Source organism: Echinops telfairi, unplaced genomic scaffold, assembly GCF_000313985.2.
Source record: "Echinops telfairi isolate 266 unplaced genomic scaffold, ASM31398v2 ScPeMD7_2;HRSCAF=8, whole genome shotgun sequence".
Taxonomy (NCBI): domain Eukaryota; kingdom Metazoa; phylum Chordata; class Mammalia; order Afrosoricida; family Tenrecidae; genus Echinops; species Echinops telfairi.
The window spans coordinates 20,480,605-20,492,530 of NW_022103898.1; the positions used below are offsets into that span (position 1 = coordinate 20,480,605).

Sequence of the window (11,926 nt, forward strand, 5' to 3'; positions counted from 1 at the left end):
AAAATGATGGATTGAAAAAAAAAATGATGGATTGAAAAAAAAAATGATGGATTGTTCCTCATACGGTTTAAGTGAGCTAAAACATATAAAGTATGCAAAACTTGAAGTGAGAGGGCAGAGTAGGACGATGAAGTAAGTGGCCACTCCCACTTACTCTTCAAGGAACTGCTCCACCGGCAACAAGCATAGACCGAGATCTCCGAGGTCCACATGGCAGTTGAGCTGTTGTAGAGTTGGGCGGCTAAGCCTCTGGACTCTTGAATCATCATCGAAAAAAGTCAAAGGATACAAGGGCCTTTTGGTGCTTCTCTGGAGAAGCTACGGGGTCCAGTGCTGCTGGGTTGATCCAGACTCCTGTGACTGTGAGGCAGAGGGGAACTGTCCTGTGGGGGGAGTCCGCAGGGCTGTGAGTCATTGTCAAGGCAGCCTGCCATATGTTTCTTCCATGGAGCAGCTGGGGGTGTGAGTCCTGGTCTTTCAGTAGGCAGTCATTTCATCACCAGGGCACCCAATGAGGAAAATATTCCTACAAAAACCAGAATATAAAATTCAAAGCAGAGAGAGAAGAGAGGACACAAAATGCCCCAGATTCAGCCAAAACAAACAAAGAAAAAACTGTAAAACACACAGAAATCACAAGAGAAGAAGGATCGATCAAAAAAAGCAAATCATGACAAAAAGGAAATTTCTCCATTGGAGGGCAGACTCATGTAAATAATTAATGTTTTTCAGATGACGGTGCTAAGGGTGTTTTTAAAAAACAAAGCACACAGAGAATACATTCACGGAGATCAGGAAACCCATGGAGGAACAGAACGAGAGACATCAAGAAGGCAATTGAGAACACAAAACCAATGAACAAATAACTCCTCGAGCCGGAGAACCTAGTGGCTGGCTCTGAGAGAGCAGACTTACGTCAACAATACGGAGAACAACAGGAGACAGACTAAAGGACTGGGATGTGCGGAGTCTCGAGGAGAGGGAGGGAGAAGTAGAAAAAAAAATCAAGCACCCCCCCAAAACAAGCTAGAGGTTAAGTTAAGGCATCTAATGTTTGAATTATGGAATCCCTGAGCACCATAGGACTAAAAGCATGGAAGCAATTTTCCAAGAGAAAATCAGAATGCAAATCCAGGAATTTACTCCAACCTCCAATCAGAAGACACAAAAAATTGTGATCAAGTCTGCATCACATCTTAAGGAACTCCTTGAATATCAACGAAAAGGAGAGCAGTATGGAGACAGGAAGAGGAAAATTCAACATAGGTTAGTGCAGATCTCTTCCCCAGAAACTCCAGAGATCAGAAGATCCGTTAAGTTGTCATTCAAAAGACGAGGAAATCAAGACAGGCCTACACAAATAAAAACTCTGAGAGTTTGCCCCATCAGCCCAATTTGACAAGTATCACTCAAGGAAGTACTCCAGATGTACTTTACTCCAAATGTAGAGATGATAGCATTCAATCCATACTTGAATCTATACATGGGAGGAGCCCTGGTGGTGTAGTGGTTATGCATTGGGCTGCCAACTGCAAGGCCAGCCGTTCAGAAACCACCAGCTGCCCCCCAGCCCCCACCTCAAGTGAAAGACTAGGCTGTCTAATCCCATATAGAGTTATAATCTCAGAGACCCACAAGGGCAGTTCTACCCTGTCCCTTAGGGCAGGTATAAGTTGGAATTGACTTGGTGACAGTGAATTAATTATACGTGGAAGGGAGGAAGGATGGAGGAGGGAGGGAGGGAGGGAGAGAGAGAGAGAGAATATCTCTAAATAATGTAACCGCACAGTCAAACATAAGGATATTTAATATCCTATTATATTTTCTGTTCAGTGAATCAAACAATACAACATCAAGTTTGTAAGAAGCATGCCTGAATTGAACTTACAGAATATTGATTGTAAACTGATGCAGATGGAGTGCACCAACAGAAATGGGGATGGGAGAAGTAGATTTATTATATGGTAACTGTTGTTCATGTGTTAAACATTGTTGCAGTGGGAAGTCCTGTAACATATGTAGTAAGTTTGTAACCACCAAGGAATCCCTGAGAAAGAACATTTAGAAATGAAGCAAGCAATAGGAGCCCTTGCAAGAAAAGTCCGAATACCAGAAACCGATTAGATGAAAGAGAAAACCAACCTTGCCCCCAACAGCAGAAGGAGTGAAATAGACACTTGGTTTCAGCACTGACCTTCGATGGAACTGGTGTGAACACCCCACGCAAAAGGCAAAGGGTGACCAAATGGATTAAACCCCCCCCCAACCCAAATAAAAACATAAACCATTGATACGCTGCCCACAAGAAACTTGCCTTAGACATAAAGACACAAAAAGACTGAAACTTAAAAGGATGGAGAGGAAGTGTTCATTCTGCAGGAGGGCTATTTGGGTGGGATGAGGTTGTAAGGTTGGGGAACCTCAGTTAAGAGCCACCTGCCCCTTGGTGTCATGAAGGCGTGTCCATAACAATAACACCTGTGCCAGTGTCCTCCGATGGAGTGATGCTGAATGGCCCGAGGGGTGTGTGCCTGTTGGTGACATCGTGTTATCCTCCCTGTGGTCATGCGGGAGCGTGTTGTGTTGCTCACGTGGCTGTTTGTTGCCGTTCCCCCACAGTGTTTGAGAACAAAGATAAGATTGTGATCATCATGGAGTATGCCAGCAAAGGGGAGCTGTACGATTACATCAGCGAGCGGCGACGCCTGAGCGAGAGAGAGACGCGGCACTTCTTCCGACAGATCGTCTCTGCTGTGCACTACTGTCACAAGGTAGGGCGCTCAGCGTTTCCGAGCGGAGGGCAGGGTGGTTTTGTCACATGATGGTGCTGGCCCCCATGGCTGAGGGTGTGGAGAGTCACTGTCCCCGCTGATACTAGACTCGGGGGTCCCTCACCCTTGACCCTGTTGTCTGTTTCCTTTTGCACTTTTTTTTAACCCCTTGTTTCCTTTTACCCCTTCCCCACCGTGCCCTTCTTTCAGCATCTCCTTTTGAATAACCTTTGATGGAGACACCCCTCATGGGGTCTGACATCCCTTCAGTCCCTTAGTCTTTGCTTACAGCAAGACACCCGCATCAGCACCTTATTATTAAGGGAATTCCAGATCTCACGAGTGTGCCCACCAAGGGTCTTTTTCTGTTCTAGGATGCCACCCCGAGGGCTGCGTGGCATCGAGCTTGCATTTATTTTTACCACGTTGTGTGCCGCTGCTGTTCAGTCACTCCATATTCAAATGGAAACATTTTCTTATCTTAAAAATTCGCTGTAAAAATGTTGCGAGTGAGCTGTGATGGTTGGACATAGACACTGGTTCCAACTTCGGGTCATTAGAAAGAGCCTTCAGCATCTACATTTATAAAGCGTTCCCTCCCTGAGCAGGGAGTGAGATGCTTGGTCCAGATGAGCTGAACCGTCCTGTGCTCTTGTTGCCTTTCCTTCCTAGGCAGGTTGCACATTGGCGATCTGTGTGCACACACATTTGATTGGTACGCACTTCAAGGGATGTGCCGATCATGCAGCCAAGGGCGTCTCCCTTTGGCCTCACACCTAATTCTGAGCCATGCTCCCGCCAGTCTTGCTGTGGACCACTTAGGGCAGCTTCATGCTGTCATTCTGTGCACACTTTCCCCCAGAACTGTCACAATTGGTTGGCTTAGTCATTCATTTTGAGATCAGTGATAGAGGGCTAAGGAGTGTCTTCAAATCAGCAGGGCATCCAAATAGAGCCTTCTTCTTCTTCCTCTTTCTCTTCTTCTTACTCTTTGTCCTCCTCTTCCTCCTTTTTGCAAGTGCTCACAGCATGAGCTTCCTGGCTCCTTAAATATTCTGGTGAACTCAGTGGTTCTGGAAAGATTATCGGTAATTGGAAGACGTTGCATTATTCATACCCTTATGCATGTGAGCATCGTTGGACCTCTCGGTGACACCTCCGGAGCCACTGGTGATTCAGATCACCCAATATGTATTGCTTCAGTGGGTCTCGTGTCAGACCTTACCCTCATTATTTGAGGTATGTGTGCCCAATTGGGTTCTGTATAAAAAGGGCTTTATTGGACCCACCCCATCGTATGGCCAAAAAAACCCCAACAAACCAGGAAGGCAGCCATGTAAGTCAAACTGCTCCCAATATTTAAACAACCCTCCGGACCCCTTTGTTCCAGATCTTTCCTCCTGGAGGCTTGCTTTGTGTGTTTCTGAATTCAAAATGCCTCCTTGGAGGTTTGGCTTAGAAACAGGGTGGGGCAGAGAGACATGTTTCTGACTCTCTCTCCCCCCAACCAGGGCGTTCAGAAACATTAGAAACTGTCAAATGGAAAGGAAAATAAACAGCAGAGACCCAACTGTAAACACACCAGAGTCTGAACTCGAGAACTCTTGAATGAATGACAAAGAGTTTCTAGCCAGTGGTTTTTGCACAAAAGACAAGCTTCCGTTGCAAATGTCTGGAAGCAGAGTGATGGGCAAACCTGTCCCCTGTTATTACCTGCTCAGCCTCAAGCACCTGGTACTTTCAGTCCCACCTCCCTTTCCGTGCCTGCCCACTTCCAAAAACAGAGAACTGGGCTCTTAGCAAACTGAGCATGCCAGCGGCTGCTGCCACGTGGGCCAACAACAGCCTGCAGGTTGATGGCCCCTTTCACCTCTCAGCTGCCTGCCTGAATGGGAGCGTCATGCCGTGTGGCAACCATCAGGCCAATGGCTGCAGTCTCATCAGCCTGCTCCTGTCATCTGCACTCCATCTTGCACTGTGCTAAGCAGAGAGGGACGTTCAGAATCCTCTTGACTGCTTTGGATATACCTGTGTGGGTGCAGTGCTGGCTCGGTGATAGATTTCCTAAATTCTAGGGGCCCTGGTGGCCCATAGTGGGTGATGAGATGGACTGCCAACTGCCAGGTCAGCAGTTTGAATCCCCAGCTGCCCTTCAGAAGAAAGATGGAGCTTTCTACTCCTGTAGAGCGACCACCTTAGAAACCTCTAGGGGAAGTTCTGCCCTGCCGTGCCCTGTAGGGGACTAGGAGTTGGAATTGACTTGATGGTAATGAATTTGAATGAGATGTGGAGACCTCAGCCCCATTTCTAGCTGGGGCAGCCTGTCCCCAGCCATCCCCTGTGGGTGGAGGCTGGCAGTTGCCGTGTTGCCATGATGCTGAGTTACAGTTCTCAGCCGAGCTTCCAGACTCAGATAGACTAGGAAGAAAGGCCTGGTGATCTAGTTCTGAAGATATTCCCAGGAAGACCCTCAGGGGCACAGTGGTCTGAGTTCATTGTTCGAGGGGGGGCTAACAACCACAAAGAAAAGGCCTCTTGGTTGTGAATGAGGGGAATTCAGAGTGGAGACCCAAAGCTCATCTGTAGACAATTGGGCATTCCTTTACAGAAGGGTGACAGGGAGGAGATGAGCCAGTCAGGGTGCAGTGTAGCAACGATGAAACATACAACTTTCCTGTAGTTCTTTAATGCGTCCTACTTCCCCCTCCCCCACTATCATGATCTCAGTTCTACCTTACAAATCCGGCTAGACCAGAAGATATACACTGGTACAGATAAGAGCTGGAAACACAGGGAATCCAGGACAGATAAACCCCTCAGGACCGATGAGAGTAGCGATACCAGGAGGGCAAAGAGAAGGTGGGTGAGAAAGGGGGAACTGACCACAATGATTGACATATAACCTCCTCCCTTGGGGACGGACAACAGAAAAGTGGGTGAAGGGAGATATCAGTGTAAGGGTTCCTGAGGGAGGGAAGGAGAGGGAGGCAGGTGGAAAATGAGCTCAAGTAGAAAGAAAACGTTTTGAGAATGATGATGGCAACAAATGTACAAATGTGCTTGACACAATGCATGTATGTATGGATTGTGATAAGAGTTGGATGAGCCCCCAATAAAATGATTTAAAAGAAAAGAAAAAAAAAGGCCCCTTGGGGGTAGATCCGGGACTGTTTCATGGATAAGAATCCATGGGCCCTGTCCCCTTTCTGGCCCTGCAGAGGCAGACAGACAGGCAGCTAAGCAGGGCCTGAGTGCCCCGCCCATTTCGAGGCCCCAGCATAGGAATCTGCTACTCTGGACAGTGAGTCTGTCACAGACAGACTTTGTTTGCCACGGCTGGGCTGCCTGGGACGAGATTGCTCTCACACAGTGGAATTGCATTCCGGCAGAGAATCCCCCTGCTGTTTTACAGACTCTGGGGGAGAATGGATTCCAGTCATTTTTCCCTTAACCACGCGGCAAGTGACTAATGCTCGCCTGTCGCTGGTGGCTGACGGGACCATCATCCTGACAGCAAGAGCAGCCCTGAAGGATGGAGGCGAGGACCACCACGCTGGCGCCTTTCCCTCTGCGCACACCCTCCTCTTTCCTCTTTCTCATCCCCACTGTGCGCATCTCATTCCCTCCCTGTCTTCTCATTTCAGAATGGTGTGGTCCACCGGGACCTGAAGCTGGAAAACATACTGCTGGATGACAACTGCAATATTAAGGTAAAGCTCTGGCCTGGCAGATTGAGATGCAAGGCCTGGGGATTGCAGCCCAGTGAGCATTTAACCCGCTCCAGGCTGCAGCTGCCAAGAGGGTGGCCACGTCCTTCCCTGGCAGGAGGATGGGGAGAGTCACTTGGTCGGAGCCCGCAGTCCAGGTCCATCCATTACACTCAGCGAGACGTGACCATCTCTAACACTGAGCTCCAACTCTTCTGAGGAGAGGCCAGGGGTACTAGTCCCTGCCTTCAGGATGCTCACAGTCTAAAATCAAAATGCACCATCAAAGTGCATGGAGCAGCTAACATCTTTGCAAGCTTTTCTGCTTTGCTTGAGAGAGGTACTGTGATCTTGCTTCTGTGCTTTGGTGAAATCCTGAGGCAGGAACGCTGTCTAGAACAGTAGAGCGTCACGAGCAAGAGGGGACCCTCCATGAGGTGGTTGACCCAGTTGCCACAGCAGAGGGCTCAAACATGCCCCAGATCGTGGTTGGAGATGGCGCAGAACTGGGCGACAGTTTGCTCTGTCAGTCGTACCATGGCTGTGAGTCGGAGTCGGCTCTGCGGCACCCAGCACCCCCACCGTTCGGATCATTTCAGAGATCGGGAAGCTGAGGCCCAGAGACGTTAAGTAGCCTGCCTGAGGTCACACTAGTGATAAGCAGGGGAGTTGGGATGTGAACCCATGTCTGGGTGATTCATGAGCCCATGTGCAAACCCCTGAGCTTGATTTGCTAGCAAGACGACCCTTGTTTCAGAGCTCGGACTCTGCATCTGGTGATGTATGCCTCTCCCCCACCTCCCCGCTGTCTCTATTTCCCTCTTCCAAAACCCCAACCTGGGAACCTCAGAACTGGGAGTCTCCCCGAGGAGGTGATGGTGGGGAAAGGCTGACCACGTCCTCTGACAGAGAGTATTATTGCTGGCAGCCGCTGGTGCCGGGGACTGCTGTCTTGGCTGACCGGGTTCAAGTGTCTCCCACAGAGCACTCCGAACATCCTTTTGATCACGTCTGCAAAATAAGCAAATACGGTTTCAACATAAACGGTGCTCACCACATGGGCTTCATTGTGGACCGGGCCTTGTATGCCCAGCACCAGGGGGAGCCCTCCAACTGGCCGCCGGTGATGTCAGGAGCTCATCCTTGGTCACAGGGCTGTGTGGGAACCACCTGGAATCTTCCTGGTTCCAGTTGCTGTCACTGAGGCTGGGGGAGGGCATCTCGGGGTGAGACTATTTCCGTGCTTGGGAGGATGGGGTTGCTTTAGTGCCTGCATTCCCTTTGCTGACCGTGGCGGGGCCGACGGGACCCCATCCTCCTTTGTAGACACCCCTCTCTGGAAGGCACATCTCAAGGACCCGTCTGTAAGACGGGTCAGGCCAGTTGGCCCCACGTCCTCATCTGATCAGTGGGGGCCACTCACACCCACAGACTGGTTTTGAGGGTGTTTTTTATGTACCACCACCCGCAAAACCCCCAGTTGCCATGAAGTTGGCTACCACTCGTGGACTCGGAGCAGAACTGTGCTCCGTAGGGTTTTGCATCCCAGGAGAACAACTGTGCCCTGTAGGGTTTTCAGTGGTTGCATTTAGGGAAGTCAGTCTCTGATGGACTTGAACCTTCGACCTTTGGGTTAGCAGCTAAACCCGTTAACTGTCTGCACCACCCAGGGGCTCCTTTGCGCTGCCCAAACCAGGCCGAACCAAACCCACGGCCATTGTGTGGATTTCCAACACACACAACCCTGTAGGGGTTCTCACTGCAGAAGCGGACAGTGTCTCCTTCTCTCGTGGAGCATTTGGGGGGTTTGAGCCACTGATCTTGCAGTCAGCAACCCAGTGTCTAATCACCAGTGGTCCTTTCAGTACAGTGCACAGGATTTAGAGCAGCGGTTCTCAGCCTTCCTCATGCCGTGACCCTTTCATACAGTTCCTCATGTGGTGGTGACCCCCAACCATCAACTTATTTTGTTGCTACTTCATCACTGTCATTTTGCTACTGTTAGGAATCATCATGTAAATATCTGATAGGCAGGATGTATTTTCATTGTTACAAATTGAATGTAATTAAAGCATAGTGTGTTAGTCTAGGTACTTTAAAGAAACAAATCCACAGAAACTCCTGTATAAGAGAGATTTTTTTTAAGAGAGGGTTTTATATAAAGGTTAAATGTGCATCAAGAAAGCATCCCAACTCCGTGCTGCCCAAGCCCACAACTCCAACATTAACCCATTAACTTGTATGTCCAACACTAATCCACAAAGTCCTCCTCCATCTCACAAAACAGACACAATGATGCCGACTGCAGGAGGAAAGCCGAGTCAGTGAACGTGCAAGCATCTCAGCTCTGGCAGGGGCTCCACACGGGTGCTCCAGCACCCAGGGCTGCATCAGGGTAGGTCCATGTGGCTTCTCCTCAGGGATGTCTTGCAGGAAGTGAACCTTGCCAGCTAAAGTAGGGAACTGGCTAAGGCAGCTGCACCCTGGTCCAACCATTAGAAAGCAAGAGACCGGCAATGAGAAAGGCAAGGCTCACCGAGCCATTTATCTCTTCACCCTTCAATTAACCCCACATGTGTTTATTGGCCAGGTTGGCACAATAAACTAACTACCTCACATAGTGATGAATCACAAAAATAATATGTCATTATAGATTGTGAAATATTTATTACTAATGACAAATAAATGAAATTTTGTCTTGAATCATGGTGTAGCATGGGTAACAGTCTTCACGCTGGGTACTTGTATGTAGGTGTATCTGCATGTGGGAAGAACTGCCTGGAGATGGATTGAGTGGTGTCTTGGTTCCTAAGATCATTAGAAATATGTTTTCCTATGGTCTTAGCCGGCCCCTGTGAAAGGGTCGTTTGACCCCCAAAGGGGTCACGACCCACAGGTTGAGAACCACTGGTTTAGAGGTAAGCTTAGTGGCTTTGGGATACCCTAGGTTGTCCCTACTAACGGCACAAGTATCGGCAAGACAGCTTATCCTGTGGGAGCCTCAGTTTCCTCATTTGGCAAGTAGTCCCAGGGCCAGTCGCTACTGATGGGGGTTGCTGTGCATTCATTTATTCTTTTGGTGAGTATTTTCCTGAGCACTTACCATGTGTCATGCAGAGCGTGCCCAGTCCAGTGATCAGTGTCCACTGGAGGATTGCAGACGAGATTCTGAATGAAGCCCGTGGTAGATAACTATGGATATGCCACTCACCTGCTTACTTGGCTGCTCACTGGACAAGAAGATGGCAGAGGGGCAGCTGCTCGAAGAGGCCTGGGCCCTGGGCCCTGGTGGACGGGCTGTAGCCAGAGATTTGAGTCCCGGTCTCAGGGCCACATTCTACGGGCTGGTGTCATTGACCCTGCGGCGTGCTCTGCAGATTCTTTCTGCCACCTGCCCCCAGAGCTCAGAACAAGTTACTGTGGCCTTTACAAGGCCTGGAATGTGAGCTTCCCGCCTGGGGACTGGGTTCTGTGGCTCAGGGTGACCTCCGGGTCTCCGGCTGTACTCCCAGAAGTGATAAGGCACATAGCTTTCTACCCAGTCATTGAATTCCCTGTAGGGAAGAAGAATGGCTAGAATTCTGAAAGCAATTGTGCAGGGGACAATGAGGTAGGAGCCTCAGAATACAGCTCATTTGCATCAGCCACTGGGCCCAGCCTTTAACCCGGGAGCACTTTCAGAGATGGAAGGAAATAGCCCACACAGAACCTTATAAAAACTAAAGCTGCGGCCTCAGGCTTTTGTTTGGTCTTTCCTGATGAATTTCGACTGCTGGCACACTTCCACATGCACGGTCACCCCTCCTCCCCCTGACGGACCCAGGACCCTTCCATTCTCAGCCCCCGTGGGTCAGTGTAGAACTCTGCTCGGTGGGGCTTTGTGAAAGAAGGAGGTCCCCAGACCTTTTTACTGAAGCCCCTTCAAGTGGACTCAAACCTACAACCTTCTGATCAGCAGCTGAGGTGCCCCATTCAGGGACTCTTCCCGTTCTCCAATCACGCCCAATCCACTGCCATTTGGTTGACGCTGACTCGTAGCAACCCTATCAGATAGGGTAGAACTCGCCGCGGGTTTTCTGAGACTAACCGTTGGCACGGTGACACTCACCCTTCCTCATGCCCACGACCCTTTCAGACAGTTCCTCATATGGTGGTGACCCGCCCCCCACCAACCATAAAATTATTTTGTTGCTACTTCATCACTGTCATTTTGCTACTGTTATGAATCGTCATGTAAACCGTAATGTGTTTTCCAGTGGTCTTAGGCGACCCCTGTGAAAGGGTTGCTTGACACCCCCCAAAGGGGTTGAGACCCACAGCTCGAGAACCGCTGGTTTACAGGAAGAGAAAGCCCCATCTTTCTCCCGAGGAGTGGCTTGGGGTTTTGAACTGCTGACCCTTAACAATTCTTCCTTCTGTTCCTTCAAGGAGGGTGAGTAGGGTCTGAGAATGAACTTTCGAGCCTGAAAGTCCTCCAGGGTCACTGTCCAGCTCCTCATTTTAGTGGCGGCGACTGGCCCGGGGTCACATGGTGACTGGATGGTGTGTCTCTGGTTCCTCCGTGGGTAACAGGGTCATTATGGCATAGTGGATCACTCACTGGGCTGCAGTTAAAACCCGCCAGTTGCTCCAAGCTAGAAAGAGGAGGCTTTCCACTCAGGTCCAGACTTAGAACCTCACAGCCCTGTGGGGCACCTCTCCTCTCCTACATGGTCGCGGGGTAGTCGGCATGGGCCAGATGGCAGTGAGGACTGTCCTTTGCCTGGTTCCTGACCCTCACCCAGCAGGAACTCGAGACACGCTGGGATAGGGAGGGAAGGCAGGAAGAAAGAGCCAGGATCGGAACCCGCACGTTTGACATGCGGGCACTCCTCTCGTCATCTCACGCCCCCTCCCAAGGTTTCACAAATATGTTTCAGCTGGTGCCAACTCGCCCTCGGCGGTGAGTGCTCAGCTCCCCCTGACTCAGCACTTTGCCGGGACATATTTAGAAAGGGGCACTTGCTGACAAAGGCAGGCAGACACATGGCTGCAAGCTGGCCTCCGTGTCCAAGAGAGCCCGTGTCATCGGCGTCTGGCCTAGGGGGACGGGGCACCCTGATGGCCTCTCTGTAAACAATGGGGTACAAGCATTGAGGTTCTGTCCACATGTCCTGGTGCGGGTCTCCTTTCCATCTTTAGCGCCCAGATGGCTTCTGCCCGTTGAGGCTCCAGCCGGGGTTACCGGTTGGCACTTGCCCACAAGGCACTGCAGTTTTGATGTGAGGCTCCCTTCTCTGACGAGTGAGGTTGCTTTGCAGAGCGCACTTTTGGCATTGGGAATTCTTCATCCAGCCCCAGCGAGAGGGTGTGGCTTCTAAAAATATTCACCCAGTCTTTGTCCGGGGTGGCGGGGCTAGTGGCAGAAAGAGCTGGGGCTCAGCGCCTCTCGGGCTGCATTCCGTCCTC

General features: G+C 50.2%; 1 protein-coding gene across 2 annotated transcripts in view; it reads left to right on the forward strand.

The window, feature by feature from the left end:
* Positions 1 to 11,926, forward strand: part of NUAK1 (NUAK family kinase 1) — a 94,637-nt gene that overhangs the window by 66,185 nt on the left and 16,526 nt on the right. For both annotated transcript variants that reach the window (XM_045290739.1, XM_004700732.2), the window contains exons 3-4: positions 2,620 to 2,771; positions 6,416 to 6,481. In XM_045290739.1, the coding sequence (XP_045146674.1) occupies positions 2,620 to 2,771; positions 6,416 to 6,481 (218 nt within the window). The remainder of the gene's footprint in view (positions 1 to 2,619; positions 2,772 to 6,415; positions 6,482 to 11,926) is intronic.